This window comes from Pseudopodoces humilis, chromosome 18 (genome assembly GCF_049639895.1).
Source record: "Pseudopodoces humilis isolate 2021_Gansu_Grassland_sample_001 chromosome 18, ASM4963989v1, whole genome shotgun sequence".
NCBI lineage: Eukaryota > Metazoa > Chordata > Aves > Passeriformes > Paridae > Pseudopodoces > Pseudopodoces humilis.
The window spans coordinates 10,746,202-10,769,185 of record NC_142217.1 but is presented as its reverse complement, the minus strand read 5'-3'; the positions used below and the strand labels follow the sequence as shown (position 1 = coordinate 10,769,185).

The 22,984-nt window shown below is 40.7% G+C and overlaps 2 protein-coding genes across 2 annotated transcripts; one reads left to right on the top strand and one right to left on the bottom strand.

Annotated features, from left to right (window-relative positions):
• Nucleotides 1-72: 72 nt before the first annotated feature.
• On the bottom strand, nt 73-11,603 carry UQCRC2 (ubiquinol-cytochrome c reductase core protein 2). Its single transcript, XM_005522944.3, has 14 exons — nt 11,427-11,603; nt 9,403-9,495; nt 9,126-9,275; nt 8,619-8,683; nt 7,619-7,675; nt 7,153-7,277; nt 5,694-5,791; nt 5,218-5,275; nt 4,963-5,058; nt 3,899-4,098; nt 3,546-3,626; nt 2,901-2,977; nt 1,171-1,324; nt 73-322 (listed from the first exon to the last, which is right to left on the bottom strand). Exons 1-14 carry the CDS (start codon nt 11,460-11,462, stop codon nt 239-241), a joined length of 1,374 nt encoding a protein of 457 aa, XP_005523001.2. The 5' UTR covers nt 11,463-11,603; the 3' UTR covers nt 73-238.
• Nucleotides 11,604-12,150: 547 nt separating this feature from the next.
• Nucleotides 12,151-22,325, top strand: CRYM (crystallin mu). The gene is made up of 8 exons (XM_005522943.3): nt 12,151-12,353; nt 12,559-12,709; nt 13,702-13,764; nt 15,829-15,930; nt 16,769-16,952; nt 18,401-18,522; nt 19,367-19,451; nt 20,119-22,325. The coding sequence occupies exons 1-8, from the start codon at nt 12,181-12,183 to the stop codon at nt 20,181-20,183; spliced, it is 945 nt and encodes a 314-aa protein (XP_005523000.1). The 5' UTR covers nt 12,151-12,180; the 3' UTR covers nt 20,184-22,325.
• Nucleotides 22,326-22,984: the final 659 nt, after the last annotated feature.

Genomic DNA, 22,984 nt, shown 5'->3' with positions numbered 1-22,984 from the left:
TGTCTAGTGTACAGAGCCAGATTTATCAGCCTTTTATATACTGCTTTCAGTGAAAAAAACTTCTACACAAAATGTATGAACTCAGCACTTTATTTGATGAGTGCAAGCCCACAATTACTCCAGATTAACTTTCTGAAAGAACTGAATTCATAAATAACAAATTAGTAGTAATTCATTTAGAACATGGGTGACTTAGAGCTCAGGTCCATCTTGACTCAAATCCATCCCAGATTTGTTTTTACAACTCATCAAGAAAAGGAGTACTTCCCAAATCCCCAGTAGCTGCCATTGATTTCTTCCCACTGATGAACTTCTTTGCAGCCTGAAAAGAAATCCGGAAAGTGGTTATGAGGAAATACTCACTACAACAGAGTTGATGCTACTCATAGCATCAACTTCAAGTTACCGAAAAAAAAGAACAAATCCTGGCACTACTATAATATACCATCATCTAAACAATCCTCCTTTTCCCATATAAATCTAATTGCTTCTAATGCAGCTGCTCATTACTTTATAATCTAAACAGAAATGGCAGATAGACAGTTGGATATAAAAAGCATGAACTCTAAAAATGGTTTTTCCTAGTATAATAATTACACCAGAAGATAAAGTGTATCTCACTACTAGAACTATTGCTAGTTGCAGCAATACAAATAAGCATTGTGAAAAAACAAATTTTGTATCTCAGAATTTCTCTTTATGATGGATTTTTAGAAGTTTGCTTCACATATAAGCAACAAGGTAATGTGCAGTAGCAACAAAGTTACATCAGTTTATCACTGAAAGCTTAATTGTTTTATTAAACCCACCCATTATTCTAGGCTCAGGAATCCTAAAAACATTGACACAGAATCACCTGCTCTGGAACTGATATGAAGTTTTCCGTGAATATTAGTTGGCAGTTTTGGTAAATTTAAGTGAAGAAGATGAGAATTTTACATAATTCCCAGTTACACTAGTTTTACAGTGTATTGGATTAAAGAGTCTTCTGTTAGTAAAGTAAGTGAAGACATCAAAAGATAACCAGCTGGGATTTGTAAATGAGCTGCCTTCTCTGTTTTTAAAGAGAGTATATGTGTGTTTATAAACACATAGAAATGAGCATCAGTTTTCCATAAAAAACCTGACACAGTGATTAAGGAACACCTGTAGATGCTGACACATACTTACATTCACAACATCAGCAGTGGCTACAGAGTCGATTTTTTGAGCAGCAGCAGATGGGGATGTGTGTGTGCCAGAAACCAGGGACTCGGAGCCAATTTCATTCAGCAACCCTTTTGAAGTCTCCACTGACATCAAATAGTTGGCTTTCAGCTGATTTCTGCCATCAGACAAAGCATCAGGAATGAGGAAGCTTGTAAGTCCTGCTATATTACCTTTCCTACCACCCCATAAATACAGTGAAGTTTCAGTCCTTTTAAACTTCTCAAGATTCCATTTTGAAAGGTTTCCCTTTTTTTAATAGGGAAGGATTCTGTAGTTAGGAAAGAGGCACCACGAACAGTCCAAGCATGAAAAAGACAGGTACTTGAACACCTACTGTCCCCCCACAAAGTCAGAAGATCTCTAGCTCAGGATTTCTTTCTGTCTGACGTAATGAATGCAGTTAGACAAACTATCAAGTTTAAAACTAATTTTCTCAAGAACAGATGCATGCAGAGCAATTTGTCTTAAGTGGCAAAGAAGCAGTGAATGTAAATGGTCAGGCTCCTCCTGTAATAGTTCCATGTTCTGTTAGAAGAGTTTGTTCTTTGTGTTTCATGCAGAATCACTGCTACATATAAAAACCTTATTTTTGTAAGACAGTCATTTTATTCTGAAGACAAAAAGATAGAAAATTATTTATTCCAATAGCTCACTATTAAGTAGCTTGGTATTTCAGATTGAATTGCCAGACTCTGCAAATAGAACTGACTGGGTTTATTTCTCTTTGTCAATAAAGGAAAAAGAGGAATATAAGAAATGTATGAAGCCATTCCACATGGGAAAATCCAAAAAAAAAAAAAGAAAAAGAAAACTAGCCACAGCAGCGCTGTGTGTAACTCCCTAATACTAGGTGGCTTTGTTAAAAAACAAACAAAAAAAACCCCAACAAAATACCACAAAACCCACAACACACAAAACAAATAATGCCCAAGTTTAGAAGCCCAGAATCCACCATTTAGCTACTTGGGGACTAAGGTGGAACCAATCATGTCTAGACTATCCTATTTTGTGCTGTATCTATGCTTTACATGGAGTCTTGTGTTTTATACATGCAACAGATAATATTTTCATTTTGCTACTTGAATCTGTACTATATTGTTTTGCACAACCACAGCTTTAAAAGCACAATGAAATTTAACACTACTTGGACACCCCCTCCCCCAAATATTCCTAGGGGCTTGTACTTCCAGCACTTGGGGTACCATCACTAATTCAGTGCTTTACAGTTGCAGACCCTCATTACTCATTTTCTTTGAAGATGGCATAGATTGCTTATTATAATTGTTTGGGGAATTGCTCAGTGTAACTGTAAAGGGAATTACCTAAATAATGCAATTTAGGATTCTAATTCAAATACATCTTAATACTACAAAGTATGATTAAAACGAATGCATCTGCTGACACTTGCTAATTGCTTATATTGAAACAGTCTTCAGAAAACATTAACACTTCTCTAGCAAGTTTTTATTATTAATATTATTTTATTTTATTATTAATAATACTCCTGGAGAATCAGTGCAGCTTTGAAAAATATTGACAGGGGCTCAGTTTTTATGCAGGACCATGAGTAGCTCCCCATGGAAATAATTAGAGGATAAGCTCTGCTGTACAGAATGGTCTGCGTGTTTGACAAGTAGCTCCATGTTAAGAAAATTCTCTTTAGAGCACATGACAATTATTTACACACTTACTTTGCCATTGTGACATCAGCATCGGTGACACCACCCTGAGCCACTGCCTTTACCTGGTTCAAAGCAGCTTTAATGACCTGAGGAAAATTAAATCATTTAAGATTTCTTCCCACATCAGATTTCAACGTATTATTTCTATTATCTGATATCTTGGAAACTTCAAGAGAAGAACAGCTGACAACGTGAGGATTGTCTGCCCGAACACGATTCTGAGCGTTTTTATAACAAAACTAAAAACACTGTAATGAATGCCCAAAAATGCACAAAAACCAGTGTGGATTTTAACTGCACCACAGCATTAACTTATATGGTCTCACTGTTTTTCATGGAAGTGCTCAGTTCTGCCAGCTTCAAGAGACAGCACGTTCTTCGTTATATACTTAGGCTTATGAATGTAAATCAGCAATTACAGTCAGCAATTCAAGGCATTTTACTAACTTCAGTTCATATTATGTATCTGTCCTTCCCACAAAGCAAGTCTCATTCCCAGCTTACAGAGCTAAGTCATAACTGAACATGAGCATTCTTATACAGGAAATCAGATTAAATTTCCTTTTTTTTTTCAGATGAATCAGTCACTATCTCAAACAAAACACTAATTTAAAGGCTATGTTGTTAATACTTAAATTCTAATCAGCAACTCACCTCCCCAGCATTTGGAGCCTTGGATATGGTATAAATCCCAAAGAGCCCAGAATCAGAGTAATTCACGTTAAATGCAGAAGCCTGCAAAACAAACATCATCATCAACTGTTTTAAGTATCAGAGTAATTCAGCATCAAGGATTGAAAAAGAATTACTATTAAGATCTAAAATACTGTACTTCAAGAAGCTAAACTCCATCTGTGCTGAGGAAATATCAGACTGGAAGCCCTTCACTGATACACTGTAATATGTGCAAGAACAAACCAATTAAGATTCTAGCTGAAGGTAGTAACCTTTCAAACATAATACACATTTTACTTAAAAGTCAGAATACAGTAATCCTTTGAACTTACATCAAATGGCTGGCTGGTTGCTTTAGCAATACCCTGGGTCAATTTGCTGGTAACACTGCTTCCCCTCTTGACAAGGGGCCCAGCACCTAAAACATACTGAAGGACACTGAAGGCATTTGCTTCTGGGCTCCCAACAACAGCTCCTTCTGCTACAATAGCAGCATGGACAAGGCTATCACCAGTCTGTTTCCTGATTTCTCCTAGAAATACAACAGAATAAAAGGTAATACAGTGTTGAATTAGAAACTACTGTACATTCAGAAGCATAGAAAAGAAACATTTTGTTTTAACAAGAGAAGAGCCAGGGCCTAAAGTTACTGCATATCCACTCAGGAAGGCAGCACGAGGCTGAAGGTAATTTTAAAAAGTCCTTTAAATTCAAAATTTTTATTGCTAGCACAAAACCCAGTACCTTACTACGCCTTGTTTGAACCTGACCCTAAACCATACGCAGTGTGGGATGATAAAATTCAAAGAGTCTCCACAAAACAAATACCCAGAAAATAGTGTACCTTCTGTTCATAATAATATTTATGCTGGCTTATAGAAACTGAAGTTATTCCAGTCAAATATTAAATGCTGTAAATTTTCTTTTTCCTCTTCATGTCTTTACAGAGATATCTGATACTCCAACTAAACACCAGCTGTTGGTAATGGTACAAAACACTGAAAAAATGGTAAAAAACACTGAAAGAGCTAAGCCTTGCTTTGACTTACAACACTTAACACATCTCTAAATAGGAATCCTACCTCCACCTGACAGCCCTTAACCTACTCTTACAGGAATCTTACCAAAACTGCCAAGAGAAACCATATGGCAGTTTGTTTTTCACTTTATAGAAAATATGTCCCAGGTAAAACTTAGTTGAAGAGTTGGGTGCAGTTTTATCCCTCAGCCTTCCATGGTGGAATCTTCTGCTTATTTAAATGGGATATGCATCTGAACTGTCACTTCCAATGTCCAGCAGTTCATGTAACTAGCGTTTCCAGTTGTAACTTTGAATACTACTATATTTATAAACAGAAAATCAGTCACTCAGAATAGATACAGGAAACATCCTTACCCCCTCTATAAACAGCCTTTGCACCAGGAGCACCAGCTCCACTTCGGATATTTAGGAATTGCTCTGCAACTTGCTTTAAGGTAGAGTGCTTTATACCTGCAATACAACAGTTACTCCAAGTAGTGCAATGACATTGAAAAGCTACAGCAGTTAAATGAAAGTGAAGCCTATGTTAACAGGTTCTCTACAGAGAACTCTAATTTCTCCAGCAGTTTTCCCAAATGACCTGCAGTGTTCATTCAGGAACATACATACCTATTCCAACGAGAGCCATTCTTGAGCTTGTGAAATTGTTCTGTACAAAATGGTGAAGCTGCAACAGTAAATTCACATTTTAGGGTATTTGTTTAAAGAACAAAAACCGTGTATGTTTCTGACATAGGCTCTTACACTTCTTTAAGTGAATTCCAAATCTTCCAAAAGGATCTGTCTATAGAATGAAATTTTATTGCATTCCCCAGTGACAACTACAGAACACTTTTATAGAAGAACAGCTGCATTTCACTGACAGCCTTACTGTCAACAGAAAGCCACTGACAACCATCTTTTTAAATGTGAATGTGAGTTCTGTACCCAGTACTAAAAGCTGCATGGAAATAATTTATGTCAAAACCAGATCAGTAAGGTAGTAAATACTAACTATACGTATATTAATTTGGTCTCACAAGTGCCACCACCTATTCCTGACAAAAAACTGAAACAGATATATAACACAATAGAAAGAACCCTACCTGTTCCGAAGTAATTTTTCCAATTCTGTAGTCTGGACAATACAAGGGATTTGCCAGAGCATTTTTATAAGCTGCAGCATGCAAGTTTTCCAGCACTCCTGAGAGGAATAAAGTTTCAGATAGTTAACATAAGAGCCACATGTAATGAAGGAGAGCTGTGGACCACTTTAAGGACCACAGTATTTGCAAAAGCAGGCCTGGAATAATCCAATTAATAGGGAAGTTTCTAAATCCTTGGGCTGGAACAACCTGGCCTGAGGCCTTCTGTTCTTCTGTAACATTAAAAAGTAACTAAAACAAACTTATACAAATAACTTACATATGCTCAACACTTTTTGGCTTCAACAGCAAGCTATAAATGCAATCAATGTTTAGAAGAAGGGTAGCAGCATCCTTGTAATTATCATCTTCACTGTAGGAATCCCTTATTCCTGAGAAAGAACAGGCTCTCTAGAATACTATTTGTAGCTTTGTGAGGTGTCTCCTCTATCTCCCTGCTCAGATGGAGGATGCCAGTGTCTTCAATTCCCTTCTCATTAGTTTTTTTTTTTTTGCATTCCAACAGCATTCTAGTAATTCCTGTTTTATATTCTCCTTGTATTTGCTCACACTTTTTCCTCAAGAGAAAGATTCCTTTCTTCATAGTTCTGTTTCTGAACATAACTGTAATGTAACTGAAAATATTACATTACTGTGAAAACAAACCTGCAGTTGATACAAGTTAAAAAAAAAGAAAATGAATAATTTTTAAAAATAGTAGCACTTCAGTATAAACCAGAGATTTTTCCAACATTACAGTGTCACCTTCAATGGGTTACAAAGGTAAACATACTTCAGAGTGGTACAAATTATGTTTATTGAGTAGAATTACCTGCATGGTCTTGGATGACAAGAGTTAATAACACAAGATCTACTGGAATAAGCTCGATTTGACTGAGGCTTTGTGTTGTGTTTCCTCTTTGTTTTCCCTTAAACACAGAAATCTAAATTTGCAACCCTAAAGCTGGAACCCATTTTCAGTACGATGAAAATACATATTGTTTTTATACCAAAATAACAATACAAATTCAAGAATTCTTTTGTAGGATACTGTTTTCACACCAATGACTAATACCTGAATATGGTTTTCAGAACACAAGCTTCTGCAAATACACTGTCAACAACAGTCATGACTTGCACATTCTTTGTCTGCACTCAAAAAGAATTAAAAATGTAGAATGAAAGCTGTGAAGGAGAATGATGTAAGATATCTTCAGCATGTTACTTACTAAACGTAAGGCTGGAAAAACCTGTGTATTAAGAAAAGTTCCATAACACCAGAAAGACCATACCCATCACTAAGCTGAAAAATTCAATGTTCATCTGACAGAACAAAAGGGAAACTATTTTTTCCACTTTTTTTTTTTATTTTGAAGGAACTCCTGCAGAGGCAATACAATGGAACAGAAAATACACTTACCAACTTGAGGACTCTGAAGTGCAATTGCTTTATCAACTTTTAATTGTGGCTGAAGATCAGCTACCTCCCATGGTCTGAATTCTGGTGCTGTGGTAACATTCAGGAGATATTCCATTACTGTATCACTACATAAAAAAAGTTACAAAGACATTAAACACAAGCAACATGTACTTCTGCAGTTGAAAGCAATTAAAATTAATTTGTAAGCAACACATTAACAACAAAATGCATCACTCAAGTCGGAGCAATTATTAGCACTGCCGTACAAAGTAGGATAATTCAATTCCGCAACATTTGTATGCTCAGTAACATGACACAGAAGTTGAATATTAATATAGTAATTTACTGGTTTACTACAAAAGCATGAGAATAGATATTCCTCCCACCCTGTAAAATGACAGGTCTTCACTACCAAGCAATTTTAAAGAAGGTAGTAATTCCCTTTATAGCCCATCCAGATACCTACACGTAGTCTCGCAGACATTCAACAGAGTAAGCCATTTTCTCTCTTGTTGCGTGCACACTACATGAGAAAAAAACCAAAATCCATTTCAGCAAAAAACACAGAAGTAAATTTTCACACATATTTCCTGTTGATCAAATTAATCAACAAGACGCAGACTGGAATAACTCCTTATCCTTAAATCTGTCTGGGATGACTGTTTAAACATATACAGAGCAGAAACAGGCATAATTAAAAGTCACATCTTCAGTATTCAAGCAATAACAAGTGCCCTGTGACCATCAGAATTTAAGATACCACAATAATTCAAGGTTGAACAGTGAATAAGGCTGAATAGCAAAACATGAAAAAAAATGTGTGTATGTATTACAGCAATTTAGAAATTACTTCTTTGGGCAGAAAACGGTCCTGTCCTTTTCCTTCAACATATTTGTTACTGACAGGATCTGAAAAGGGTAGAATCATCAAACACTATTTTTAACCAAATTCTAGATAAAAACATCTTACTGCATGATTTCAAGATACACTGAAAGAAGCAGGTACATTGAGACCCCTCTTTTGTTCCTTTTAGTCTTGTTTTCTAGGCTTGAAACCCTCAAATCACAAAAGCTAACTACTGTCTGTACTGCTCCCAAGGTTGCAATCTGTTCACAAAAGATGAAGGAAATAAAAAAATCTACTGATTCCAGGAAGTTTATTCGCAAAGTCTGCAAAAGCAGAAAGAAAATTAAGCTTCTAGACAAATTATATTTCTTCCATGTGCACAGTATTTATATTTTGTTTATTGAAAGGTGTTTTTAATATACAAATCATGAGTACACACTTGACACTTAACAGAACAAAAAGCACAAGATCTTCCTTGACAACATTCACTATTCAAGTACCACTTCCAAGCTGAGTTTACCCACTTAAACACTGTTGTGCTTATTGTCTTATGTTTCCTTTAGCCCTAGAGCTCATTTGCATCTCACCAACACAGATTATCTTTCTATGTGGTACAAACCTCAGGCTGCCACCAACAGCTTCAATGCCACGAGTGATCCGGAAGGAGGAAGCCCCTTTAGTAGTCTATTAAAACAAATAAAAAAAGGCAACTTACAATTCTAACTATTTAAGAAACATACTGAGTTGATGACAGCAGTAAGAGAAACTACTTAGAAATATTCCACACATGCAATAAATTGAGTTTGTATCAGCCACCTGAACTAATTTTTACCGCAGCTTAAATAAAATGAGTTATGTATATATTTGAATATAGATCCACTAAATATCTATCTAGTTTAAGGCATCAGAGGAAAGAATAATTATAAATGAGCATTACTTCCCATCTGGCCAGGAAGCAGTATCATTTCTTCTGCACTGAGCCACATAACCCAGTACCATGGCACATGGTTCTCCACGTTGCAAGATTTCTTACATTAAATTTTACTATACCATTTACTTTTGCAATAATAAACCTTTAACCATTTCACCTACTGTCAACATAATAACAAAGGAAATAAACACCTACCAAATTAGATGCAAGACGAAGCAGGTGAGCAGTTCCCAGGTTACTGGTGGTTTCATATCTGCTGCCTGTTTTAATAAATACACCAATTCTTGAAGCTGGAGAAAAGTTTTCCAGAGATGCAATAACTAAGCCATTTGGTAATTTTGTGATCTGTATTAAAAAGGAAAAAAACCACTTTGTTTTCATTCAGTGGAAGTACGATCACAGCTCTGCTTTGACCGAGTTTTAAGAAATAAATTAAAAAGGGGAAAAAACCAACCTGTATTTTTATACTGACCTCAAGATCCTGAGACTGTGGAGATAATTTCACTTTCTCTGCAGTTGGTGAGGATGAAACTTTAGGAGCTGTTTTAAGTGAGTAAAATCTCTTCTAGAGAAGAAAGCATAAGAGAACCGATTTCCTTTTTTAGTTCATCAGGTTTCTTTACATACTGAAAAAGAATCTGATTTAAAGTAAAAATGCAGTGAAAGACTTCAAACACTGGAGTAAAAACAGTGATTCCCTTGTAATTCCTCTGATTATTTTTTACATCAGTCAGAACCTGTGCTATGACTTCACAAGGACTCTGGAATTTCAAGAAATTGCACTGTAAGAGTTTTTCCTTCCCTCCTCATTGCAGCTGTGCAGTGGGTATCCCTCTCAATCCCATACAGTCTCTAGGACACCTGAGAGCAAGTGCAGAGCAATTACCTGAACCAAGAGCCATAACAATCCACATACACAGCACAACAGCTTGGAGGTAACTTTAAATTCTTCATATGTAGGCAGTTCAGCTCCTGAAGAGTCACCTCAGAGTTCCAACCTGTCTACACTGACTGCTGCAAGCAAAGAGGACATGAAGGCAAGTCCCCAGACTGCAGTTTGGGCCTGTTAAAATAGGTCCAGAGGAGGCCATGAAAACAGTCAAAGAACTGGAAAACCTCTGCTACACAGACAGGCTGAGAGAGCTGGGGAGTCCAGCCTGGAGAAGAGAAGGCTCCAGGAAGACCTCACTCCAGTCTTGCAGTACCTTAAAGGGGCTCTTTTAGAAGAGACAGGGACACAGGCAGATAGTAACAGGACAAGGGGAAATAATTTTAAACTGTTAGAGAGTTACATTAAATTTTAGGGAGAAATTATTCCCTGTGAGGTGGTGAGGCACTAGAACATGTTGTCAGGAGAATTTCTGGATGCCCCATCCCCTAAGCCCCTTCAAGGCCAGGCTGGATAGGGCCTAGAACAACCTGATCTAATGTAAGATGTCCCTACCCATAGCAGGGGGCTGGAATGACATGATCTCTAATGTCCCTTCCAACTCAAACCATTCCATAATTCTAGGATTTTAATAACCAGAAGCAGTCCTTCACATGAAAGAGGTGAATATCACAAGAGCCCTGCCTTCAGCAGCTGGCAACAGAAATGACAAGACTATTGATTTCAAATCTGAAATGCTATTGCCTTCCACCCACTTTAGAAGTTGGTTATACTAATTAATTTACATATTACTCTTGCTTTCACATTAAAAGATAATTCCTATACATCTCAAGTTGAAAAGTGAGTGACAGAAACACCACTGTGCTTCGGCTGTACGGATGGCCAGTGATGTAATTCCCATTGCTTTACCAGAGACTATCCACTGTATGAATGTAGGAAAAACTCCTTTACTCCCTCACCAAGGGTTTGGTAAGACACCTAGTTTTAAACTCTAAGTCTAGTCATTTATGAACTACTACTTCATATCTAAAACTGAGTCACAAACACTGTCACTCAGAGGTCATTCTCCATCCCAACTCGAGCGCATTTCCAGCGCTCATCCAACACACGTTCTACCCGGCTGCCAGCCAGCCCCACGACAGCCTTTGGGCAGGACAAGCCCTCTGCCCCCTCCCCGCTTCCAGGACACGCCAAGCGCCAATGCCAAGGGCACCACCTTGTCTCAAGCAGCTGACGCTTCTCCAGCGCGGCGGGATCCCCTCACCTCCCTTCTCTCCGTGCCCCCCGGGGCCGCTGCCGGGGCGGCTCTGGCAAAGCCTGGGGCGCCGCGGGGAGCTCCGGGCCCGGCCCGCGGCCTGCCTGACCTTCAGCCGCCGTCCCGCTGCGCCGCCCGCCGGCCCGGCCCGGCCTGGCCCCGGCACCCATCCCGACCCCGCGGGCAGCTCACCAGCCCCGCTGCCACGACCACCGCCCGCCGCCCCCTGCCCGGTTCGCCGCCCCAGGATGGCCGGGGTCAGCCCGCCCGCAGCCCCCGGGCCCAGACAGCGGCTATCACCGCCAGTTGCGCCTCTCCCGCACCGCGCACGACACGCCCGGATCCCGCTCACCGAGAGGGAGCGCGCGGCAACCGGGAACCCCTTCATCGTCCCGTGCCCCTCGGCTCGGCTCTAGCCAGGACAAGATGGCTGTTCCGGAGGGAGACCCCGCCTTCCCGGCGCGCCCCGCGCCGCGCTGACCTTCCAGCGAGCGCACCCCGAACTCGACTGCTCCGGGGGGCGGCAACAGCGCCACCGTGCGGGCACCGCGGGCTGTGCGCCGGCGCGGGGCGTCCCCGCTCCCGGGCACTGGGGACCGTGACACCCTGCCGCGCGCGGGGTCCCGGTGGCGCCGGTCCCTCGGGAATAGCCCTCCGGAATAGCCCTAGGAGCTGTGCCTCGGAGCGCAGAATCCCGCTGGCGGCTGTCCCTCGGGACGCGGGGTGGCTGTACCCAACATATGTTAGGGCTATTCCGTGGAGTTCACAGCCACCTGCCCCCCGAGCGCTGCCCGGGTGAGACGGGAGCACCGGTGTCTGCGGGTACGGCAACTCCCGGGCGCCGGAGCCGCCGTCGGTCAGTCTTTTAGCGCAGACGTCGCGGGGTGTCCGCCGCACCCGAGAGGGGCGTGGGGCGCGGAGGCGGAGCTGGACCGGCGGGGCGGTTCCGCGGCGGGGCCGGCGGCGGCGGCGGGGCCGCCCCGGCGAGTTCTTAGCGGCGGTGCGGGCGGTGCGGGCGGTGCGCTGTCTTCCACTCTCGGAGTGCCGTCGTCCCGTTCCTTGCCGTCCTATCCTGTCCCGTCCCGTCCGCCCGCCCGGTTCTCACCATGGGCTCGACTCCGCCCGTGTTCATCAGCGCCGAAGAGGTGGAGAAGCACCTGCACCGTGCCAGCCTCCTGCTGCCGGCTCTGGAGGCCGCCCTGGCCAACTTCTCCGCGGGCGCGGCGGGCGGGGTGGTGCAGCCCGTGCGCACCGTGCTGCCCGTGCCCCGGCACGGCGGGTGAGGGCACGGCGGGGCTGGCACAGCGGGACTGCCCCGGCGGGACGGCGAGCGGGGATAGCGGCAACGGGGGGCGGATTTGGAGCTTCAGAAAAGGCCCTTTGTACCGGGTTAAGCGGGCGGTAGCGGCGTGACGGTCGCAGCTCGCTGGCTGTGAGCTCCCCTGATAACGGGGCGTGAGTAACGCGGGTAATTCTCCCCCCAGGTACCTCGGGGTCATGCCCGCATACAGTGCTGCAGACGATGCGCTGACAACCAAGTTGGTGACTTTTTATGAGCACCTGAAGGACTCCTCTGTGCCTTCTCACCAAGCGACTGTCCTCCTATTTGACCCCAGCAATGGCACTTTGAAAGCTGTAAGTCTCGTGTGTCCTGCATTCTTCTCTGCTCATGCTGTCAGTTCTCTCTTCTGTTTCTTTGGTGTAAATTGGCCTGAGTTTACCAACAGGATTTGGTGTAAAGCTGCCTATCTTTCGTTAATGTTGAATTGTACTCACTGTGCTATTTGCTGCTGCTTGTGATTTGAATCTGATTGCTCAAAGGGTAACTGGAAGAGAAAAATGATAAGTTTATCTTGCACTTGAAAGCAAAAATACCCTCTACCTTGCTGGGTAAAGAATGGATCTTGAGCCAATGGATCTCTTGTAAAGAGATTTACAATTTGCACTGCAGGGAATAGTATTCATAGTCTGATTACTTTTTCTTTATTTAAATAATTTAAGATTTTTTTTTTAAGAATAGCGATGATTTGCATTTCACTTTAGTAATAATGATTTGTTAAAGGGACAAAACTGGTCAAGAAAATTATCTTGGGTTCTTCTACCAAACCCCTTGGGTTTTTGGCCCCATAATTAATGTGTATGCTGTAGCTATTGGACATCGAGGCAGGAGTGTCCCGTGTGTGACACACATTTGAGAATTCCATGGTTCCCTCTTATCCCTCTGTACAGACCAGGACAGTACAGACTGGGGACCCACTCTAGCATGCACTGGTCCCTGGTCTTCCTGGAGTGCAGAATATGGGAGTCATATCCGTGTATTCCCTGTGCTGGAGAGCCAAGGAAATGCAGTGCATCAGGAGCTGGGTGAGTTAGAGGTAGCTCTTCTCTGACCATTTTCACTCCTTTTGTGCTGATGTAATTATATGGAACAACTGGAATAAACAGAGAATCTGCCCAGTTTAAAAGTGTCTTTGTACGGTTTGTGGTTGCTATGATAATAGTTGCCAACTTCTACATGTCTATATCTTTTATATCTGTAATATCACATCATTCACAAAGTGGATGAAAATGTTTGGTATTTATTCATTTTTCAGTGTTCTCTTCAGTCTGTTTCAATTTTTTTAAAGGTCTTGGATGGCAGTGTCATTACAGCAAAACGAACAGCTGCAGTTTCTGCCATTGCTACCAAGGTGTGTCTTCTGTTCTCTTAAGCAGGGTTTGTAGAATAACTGGAACAAATTATGCAAATGGATTTTCATCTAATACAGTTTAAATTATATTTATCATAACATATGCACTTTCAGGGAGAACTTGAACTCACTGTTTTGAGTCAGTCATGTCTGGCTTTAACACTTTGTGTGTGATTGGAGAAGGAACCTGAGCTATATTTTTGTGCCTTCTATTGCACCCTCTTCTAGAAATTTACTGTGCAGTCTTTCACTGTATTTTCTTTCTTTTGTGCTTGTGTTAACATGCCACTTTATGGCTTTCGGTGATGGAGCTGTGGTGATATATTGAATTTTATTTAGATAGATGCCTTCTGCTGTAGGGGCAGGACAGGTGGGTTGCACTGGACCTGCAAAAAGAGAGAAAAAGCACATTTCCATTTCTCTTAAGATACATGATGCCCAGTATAGATGGATAACTTGTCCAGAGGTGTCTGTCTGTCTGTCAGTGTCACTGTTGTCACTGGAAGGTGCCCAGATAATTGTCCCTGACCATAGCCATAAACTTCAGTGTTTGAAGACAAGTAAGGTGTATCTGGCTGTGTTTTGCTTTATGTCACTTAAATTTCAGTTGGAAATTGATGAGATTCTTTTTTAAAAGCTGTTTTTTTGTTGGGCTGCTAACAGCAGGAAGATAGCAAATGACCATGCATTACACAGCAAGGTTTTAGCTTTCACCTCAAAGGCTGAGGCAATAAGAAGAGGGGAAAAATAGAGCTGAAAAATACCATTGTTTGTTGCTCCTCAGCTTTGCATCAGAATGAAGGCTGATCTCACCATTTTGTTAGGGGCAGTCTTCATGCCAGGGTGACTCTATCCATGGCAGTGGAGCTATACTGGCATAAAATTGAGTGAAGGACTTGTCCCCAAGAGTTTCTCCTGAACCAAAGGACAGAATGATTTACAATGAACTCCTTGGACAGGAGGTTACAGGACTTCATTCATTTTGGCCAATCTGTATTTGGTCAGTTCTGATGGTTTTTATGCAGTCCAGGCTGGCTTCAAAGGAGCTTGGCTGCTGAAGGTACTTCAAGATCAGATCCTTCATTGTCATCTGTTGTTTTGGAAATTTTCAGGAGTGTTTGAGTTTAGCTCATATTAGTAATCTTGTCTTCTTTAAGGCATTTGTTTTTCAAAGACCCCTGCTCTTATGCAAAGGACCTTTGAAATCTTCATAGTCTTTAAAAGGCACATTAAAACAAATTCTTATTACTGAAAAATGGGATCAATGAGATTTTTTTTCCATTTGTTTGCAGCAGACTAAACCTTGAGAGCCTAGACAATTCTAAAGCTTTTTAGACAAGAGTGAGTGGCCACAGCAAATGCATAAACAAGACACAAGGATAGGTTAGGGCTGGACTCCAGCAGCTCTGTCTTTCCCTTTGCCAAGTACTGGTGAATCACAGACAAGAAACCAGAATGCCAAAAGCAACTGTAGAACTGAATTTTATTATTTGTTCCTCAGAACCATCCCTACTTTTACAATGTCTGTGTGTTATGGCTCCTGCAAGGCCAAGATATACTTGTGGTGTGATTTGTGGCTTCAGTAAATTCAGAGGTGGGTTAGTGTGGGGCTGCCAGGACTAGTTTACCTGTGCAGCTGCCACTCTCAGTGCTGATGGGTTTTGGGATTCTGAGCCCTGCTTTCAGCCAGGGCAGAACTTCAGCACTGTGGTTTTACACTTAATCAGCCACATGGATGGTTTAATATTGGAGTGTGCTGAGGCCCCAGAACTTGCTGTTCATGCTGTTGCATCTTAAATCTGAATTTCAAGTCTGACAATTCAACATTGGAATTAAGCAAAGTTGTACTTTGGTGCTACTGATGCTTGCTTTTGCATAAAAAAACAACCCTATATATGTAATGATTATTGAATATTTATTTATGTACTTTTTTGTTGTTTAAAAGGAATGAAAATACTGCTGTCTTTTGTAGTATTTTGATATATATTTGTAAGTAATACCTGTTAATGTATTGTCCTTACTTATTCTCTTTCTTTTTTTTTTTTTATTTCTGATACTCTTCAGTTGTTAATGCCAGCTTTTGCAGAAGTGCTGTGCATTTTGGGAGCTGGTGTTCAAGCATACAGCCATTATGATATCTTCACAGAGCTGTTCACATTTAAAGAGGTAACAGACGCATCTAAGGAGGATACATTTATCTTTCTCTGTTATGTTGCAGGATTCATTATAAAAAAAGTACAGCCAGTGAAGCTGTATCAGGTCAGGCTGGGATGGAGCTCCTGTTCCCCAGAGCAGCCCTCAAAGTGCTGTGCACTGCCAGCTCAAAGGGTCAGATAACAACCCAGTGTTTTGGCTACTTCTGAGCAGTGCTCACATCAAGGCTGTCTTTCCAAAATTTGTTTATGTTTTATTAAACTGCCTTTATCTTGACCCACAAATTTTTCCATTTTATTTTCTCTTCCCTCTCCCAGTGCTGCTGGGGCAGGGAGTGATGAAACAGTTTTGAGGGCACCTGGCACTCAGCTGTGGTCAGTCCACCATAAAAGTTAAGGTTAATCATATTTTGGTTCTGTTTCTATGGAACCTGAGAACAGTGAGCAGCAGAAGCAGCAAAAATTTCTTGCTCAAATGTTGGTATTTAAAAAGGGGTTGGAATCAAAGTTGTTTCAGATAGCTGAGATCTGAGAAGATCCTACTGTATATGGCATACTTAAACTTATTGTGACTTTCCTTTAAATGTATTTTTTATATGTTATTTTATAACATTTTAGTGATATAAGCACAGCTCTACAACGAGGCATCACAAAACAGGCATTCAAATGTAGGTGAACACTCAGGAAATTTACTCACTTGTATAAAAACATTAAAGGGGAAAAAATCGCCAACCTTTAGGGAATGTTTAACTCTCTACTGAAAAATTAAGTGTTCTGTTTCAGCAAGGAGAAATTCTCCGAGTTAATCTCTCTTTGTTTTGTTTTGTTTTCCCTTGTTTTTCTCCCTGAAGGTCAGGATATGGAATCGCACCAAGGAGAAGGCAGTGAAGTTTGCCAGTTCTGTCAGCGGTCCCGTGCGGGTCTGCTCCTCCGCCCAGGAGGCGGTGACAGGGGCTGATGTGATTGTGACAGTCACTATGGCAACAACTCCCATCTTGTTTGGAGACTGGGTGAAGCCAGGTGCCCACATCAATGGTATGTTCTGTTCCCATTGTGTACAGCAGGTGGTTATTAGCACATTGTTTAGCATCACCATCTGTGGGAAAGCAGTTATCTGTGCTTCATGGAATGAATGTTCTTTCCATTTTGACTTTTCCTCTTTAGTGAGGATTACTTTTCCCAGCCCTACCCTTCTGGAGCCAGAATGCCTGCATAATACAGCAGGGGATTTTTGCTAGAGCATGGGATTTGCTCTTTTCCCATATGCTCTTTACTCTTAGTGGTGCATCATCTTTGCCCTCATGTTGTCATTATTCTCACCATTTAAATAACCCACACAAATGTTCTTATTTCTAAGTAGTTACTGCTCCTTGTAACATTGTCCTGGTGATGTCATCTTTTCTTCCACCAATTTTGTAATGTCCTCTATTTGTTTCTTTTGGGGTTGATCACACTAATTTACTTCTTTACTGGAGTTATGAAGATGCAATAACTGAATTAAGAGCATTATAATTTAACCTCTTAATTATAACGAGGTTTGGAGGGGTGCTTTTTTTTGTTGCCCGCCTTGCAATGATGTTGCCACACTATTGTTTGGAGTCTCTGGACGTGCCTTTGTTTGTTTATTTTTATTAATTGTGGGCCTTGTTCAGATGACCTTGTGCACTTTCCAGATAGCGTAGTAATAAGACAAAAGCAAGTTCTCAAAGGGAACAATTTAAAGGAAGGTCCCACATTCCAGCAGCATCCTACCAATTTTTCAAACTCGATTTAGTCCTTTGTCATTGAAAGTTGTTGTCTGTGTTGTGTCATGGCATGGAAGCCAGAAATAAAACAAAATCAATTAAGGTCCACAGTCACTGAGGCGACACAGATACAAAGACCTCTCTCCTTTCCTTGCCTTTTTTAACCTTCATTGAGGCATTTGTACTGTTTGAAGAGGCATTTGAGCAACAAATGCAGATTTATCAAATGCAAATTTATTGTTCCTTAACAGTTAGACATATAAAGAATATCAGAATATAGTATAACTGGGTAGTCCTTTTAGTTTTTGTTGGGTTTCTTGTTTGCATGTTTTTAAGCTCATAACAAGCTGATAATGATCTTGATGCTCTGTATAAAAATTAAGCTCTGTGATTTGTTTTCAGTTTCTCTGGGTAAGTGATAATCTGATAAAGGTGTGTAAAGTTCATTTGGCGATGGTCTGATGAAAACAAGGGTATAAGAGATAACAGACAAAGGGAGAGGACTTTATTTTGCCTCAGCTACTCAGATTCTTCTGACAAGGATATTTTACTGGCATATCAAATCTTGAATGTTTTTTTTGTTGTCCTATCAATCAGTATTTCTCCAAGGCTAACACTGGATTTTTTGTACATTTCCATAATAGCATTGATTGTTGCTTCACATATGTCTTTTGAACAAAATGGGGCTTAAATTTGTTTTAAAAATTGCTCCCAAGTTTATCAGTTTTGTTCCTTTAGCTGTTGGAGCAAGCAGACCAGACTGGAGAGAACTGGATGATGAGCTGATGAAGAATTCCATTCTGTTTGTGGATTCCAGGGATGCTGCTCTCACAGAATCAGGAGATGTTATTTTATCAGGGGTAAGACTTTATGAAATGATGGGATTTATTTTTGTGGCAATTAGTTTGCATTTGAAACGAGTTGGTATTGATGATGTCCTGCACTGAGACCTTTAGGGCATCAAATGTAATTGTTAACACTTTCCAGGCAGGGGTTGAAAGATAAACTGGTTTCAAACTGTGACTGCTCTGCCCGTGACCAGACCATGCAAACCAAGTAGCATGTTTTCAGCATTGGCTTTTGGTGATAACAATGTATTGCTGTTGAAAGAGCTGCGTTTCCTGCAGTGTTTGGTTGTCATAAAGATTCTTCAAATTTATTTATTAAAACCTGTAACTTTCTTCCCATGAGATTTCAGTGTGATTGGCATCTCTTTGGGCACTGAATGGACCAGCCCAAAGAATGGACCACACAAGCAAAGCAGACAATGATCTGCACAGATTTGCCAGCAGGGACTCTTTGAGGTTCAATGGAGTTTTCTTTTTCTCTTTTAATGTGTCTGCAGAATAAATATGATTTACACTTTTGAGGTTTAACATAAGAGCTCCAGATATGGTAATGTGTGAGGAATCCCATGTGTTTTGTTGGACAAGTAACAAGCTATCCACTGTAAAAAAAACTTACTGGCTGAGGAGTCTGCCAGCTGTTTTTCTTTGAAAACTATTCTGCTCCTCTGATTTCTGTCCAGTTCCTATATAATTTGTCTGAATGTTGATCTGCTTCACCATGGAAAGTAATCAGTTTTGGGATGCAGCACTGGAGGAGTTCTTTCTTTTGAAGTCACTTAGAAGAAAAGGGTTTTTTTCCCTCCCAATGTATGTATGGGTATTATGTTTTTGTATAAATATGTATTTTTTTTCACAGGCGGAGATTTTTGCTGAGCTGGGGGAGGTATTGAAGGGTACAAAACCAGCCCTGCCTGAGAAAACAACAGTGTTTAAATCATTGGGTAAGAACAGCCCCTCCTGTGTCCAAGTCTGACAGAAAACAATGCCTTGTTCTTTATTAGGTCCCCCATGCGTGGGAAAGCTGCTGATGATCTTCAGAACCGCTGTGGCAAGGCACTATCCACAAGAAAGTAGACTGTGATTTGCATTTTCCCTTTTTATTTCCTTTCTTATTTATCTAGCAGGATTGATGTAATGAAAAGTGATAGGAAAGCAGGCAAACAATAGAAGTCCATTTTCCATTTCACAGTTGTTCAAGACATGACTGCAGCATTTATTAATAGAGCTCCAGCCCGACTGCCCCGCTGTTCCACCCTTGGGGTCTGTCTGACCTGAGACAATGTGACAGTGTCCTGTGGGGCTGGGATTTGGGAAAGGGTGGCACTGGCGATGAATTACCATGCTCTGAGTTACATGACATCTCCAAAAGGGCCCAGTTGTGATATGAACAGAAAATTAGAGCCCTACTGTTACATTAACTTCTTACAGCACACCCAACACCGCATGATGGTTATGGACTTTGAATGTAACACTGTAGGTGTTTGGGATGGGAAATAATTCCTGTTCCTGTCCAGTTAGATAATCTCCTTAGTCTTCCTGTTCCCTTCTGAAGCAAAATTGTTCATACAGCTGAATAAATGTTTGAAGGTAACTTCAATTCTTTTTCAGGGATGGCAGTTGAAGACACAGTAGCAGCAAAATTCGTTTATGATGCATGGTCAGCTGGTAACTGAAGAGAGAGGTATACAATGCCAATGAGGCCAAGAAAATTGTTTGCACTTAGTTTCCTTGAATCCTGTGTTAACAAGAAAGGCACCAATCCTATCTGAATGTGGCCCTTCTAGAACATTCAAGAAGGAAAAGCAAAATTTCAGCAATAGACTAATTTCTAAATTCTTCTAATTTCAAGTATTAGACACTTGCAGTATTGCTAATAAATGTCTCTCTTTTGTAACAGCAAGTATTGGATGTTTGCAGTGATACTAACAAGGGTATCTTTACATATTTTGGTATCATTCTGGAATCAATGCCTTTCCTCCCTAATTATTTATGTAGCAGAAGCCTGTGTGTAGATTTCATGGTTTTTAGAGGGATAATTAATTCTGGCATAAAATACATCAGTTTGAAGAATGGACTCTGGCATCATATCGTATTTACCTGTGATGGTACTTTAAATGCAACTGTGTGTTCCAGTGCTCCAGTGACAGTGACCTTGTCTTCAGCCTCCTAGGTACAGCCCACCTCTAACTCCTGGCCACACTTTCCCTTCCAGCTCACACTGGAAGTCACCATTTGTTTCACCCCTTGCAATCCACCTTCCTTTGCCCTCAGACTCAGTGGGTTTTTTCTTAAGAGCACTGTTCTGAGTGGGGGTTTATGTAAATAACCATACCTCCATACAGCTAGATTTCTGCTCAGTACCTCCCTTACTACATGCCTCACTGGGATATTGCTGTTTTCATATTGCAAGGAGTTGCACAGAATGTGAGAATATCTGTTTTGATTTAATTTTTATCTGTGTTCTGTAAGGAGATTTTGCTATTAATCTATGGTGCTTCTACGTTGTTTTTCTGAGCTTCTTGAAGGATGTAACCACACAAACTGATTTCAAGTATACAGGCAAATATTTTAAGTTTGGCTGTATTTTGCTTCAATTGCTAATTGTTCTATTATCGCAGATATTAGCTGGGGCAGGAATTTTCATGGTCCTTTCCTGGCAGAGGAACCCAGTGACATAAGGAAAAGTTCCAGTTTTGTGCTGTTATGCAACTGCCTTGCAAAAGAGTGAGCATCTGCTGAAAATCAGCTATTGCCCTGGAAACAAATTCCTGTCTCAGGCTCACAAGTTGTGCCTTGTGAAATTTTATTTCTATTTGCTTATTATTTCATGCAGGCTATTAAGTGTTTCTGCATGCTGTGCAGGAGTTGGATGACAGGGCATTTTATAACATGCTAGTAGAACAGAGCTGAGCAACAGGATGGAGGGTCAGGAGCAGCTGGCATTAAAGCCCTGGAGGGTGCATAGGTAAGTGTAGAAGAGGTTAATGAGTACAGTGCAGGTGTGATGTAAATAATACTCCCAGTTATAAGCCTTGTGTAAGCTAGTTGGAAAATGTACTAAGTGGCAGAGGTAGTATAGAAAGGTAGCAGACCACTAAGAGGGCTGAAGGATATTTAATGTGGATCCAAACTGAACTCCACTGATCTTGTTTATTCCATCGGAAAGAACAACAGACATTTGTGTATGAGCTTTTGTGTTTTAATTGTAGCAAAATTACTTTTCTGTTTTTACATGTCATGTTTCTTCTCTGTCATTTCATTGAAGTGTTTGGAGGTTTAAGTGTTGACTTAGTTTGTTACTTCAGTCATGCAGAACTACACTAACCTGAGGTAAACATGAAAGTAAATGATGCTCCATTACTCAAGAACTCCATGGAAATTTGCAGTAAATAATTATGACATTATTATCCCAGTTCTGTGCCAGTGTTATACCAGATTTGTAATTTGAATTGTGAGACACAGTGTTTGGGAAGAAGACAAGTCCAGTTTTTTTCACATGTACTCCCCTACAGACTATGCACTTTAAAAAATAAATGGAGCCAGTCCAAAGACCTGGTTCTGAAAATCCACATTGTTCTCAGCCCCATTGGCTGTGGGAGATTTTGTGAGTCTGGCTTCAGTGTTGTATCTCTGATGTCATGAAGAGGATTTGGTTCAGTTACAATGGGAATTACTTGGATGCCACCTTTAGATTTTCTGAGGGGAAGTGATTGCATCAATTTCTGTGTTTCCTTCTCTTTACAAATTAGTGGATCATGAAATTGTGTAACTTGCATTTATATTAAAATAAAATAGATACTGCTATCTTTCTTTGACTTCCATTTTGTTGTCTATTTCTTTTCTGGTTTATGGTTGATTTATTTGAAGAAATAAAGTTCTCAAGTTGTTGCAGTGACTGCTTTCTCAGTAAATGTGATCAGTGAATGTAAATGGAAGAAATAGGGAGTGCTCTGTTCCTCTGTGATATTCAGTTTTGCAGTTGTCCCATGCTGCACATTTTCTTCATGTCTGTGCAGTGCAGAGTATTAAATCCTTAAGGAAGGAGAACCTTGTACTTGGCAGGGCTGTGCTCATGTGAGATTGCCTGGTTTTATGGTTTGGGTTCTGCTCTGGGATTGCACATGTGATACATAAAGCCTCTCCAACTGAACTGAGCTATACAAATGTTCCTAAGGAGTCACAGCTAGGATTCTAGTGCTTCCAAACTCTAAAGGAAACAAGGGCTCGGTAAAAAAATCTGAAAACAGTGAAGCACATGAGTGGAAAAACCATGAACTGTGAGTCTTCCTTTCTATTAATCTTTCCCCCAATTTTTTTCTGCAGGGCTGTTTTATACCATCCCATAAGAAAAGGGTTAGCACTATTGCACTTTTTTTTTAATTAAAAAGAATAAAAATTAAAAATTTATTCAGTTGCCTAAAAGTAAGTGTCATATGGGGTGCCCTAGGGTTTCTTAGTCTCTTGATGCAGTTTC

What these genes read in the sequence shown, in the direction of transcription:
- UQCRC2 (XM_005522944.3), bottom strand. Translation starts at nt 11,462, where the DNA reads ATGAAGGGGTTCCCGGTTGCCGCGCGCTCCCTCTCG. An exon ending in TTCGTCTTGCATCTAATTTG is followed by an intron (nt 8,684 to 9,125) that starts GTAGGTGTTTAT and finishes TTGTTTTAATAG; the next exon opens with ACTACTAAAGGGGCTTCCTC. An exon ending in GAAAAATTACTTCGGAACAG is followed by an intron (nt 5,276 to 5,693) that starts GTAGGGTTCTTT and finishes TTACTGTTGCAG; the next exon opens with CTTCACCATTTTGTACAGAA.
- CRYM (XM_005522943.3), top strand. Translation starts at nt 12,181, where the DNA reads ATGGGCTCGACTCCGCCCGTGTTCATCAGCGCCGAAGAGGTGGAGAAG. An exon ending in GCCAGGTGCCCACATCAATG is followed by an intron (nt 16,953 to 18,400) that starts GTATGTTCTGTT and finishes TTGTTCCTTTAG; the next exon opens with CTGTTGGAGCAAGCAGACCA. An exon ending in GAGATGTTATTTTATCAGGG is followed by an intron (nt 18,523 to 19,366) that starts GTAAGACTTTAT and finishes TTTTTTTCACAG; the next exon opens with GCGGAGATTTTTGCTGAGCT.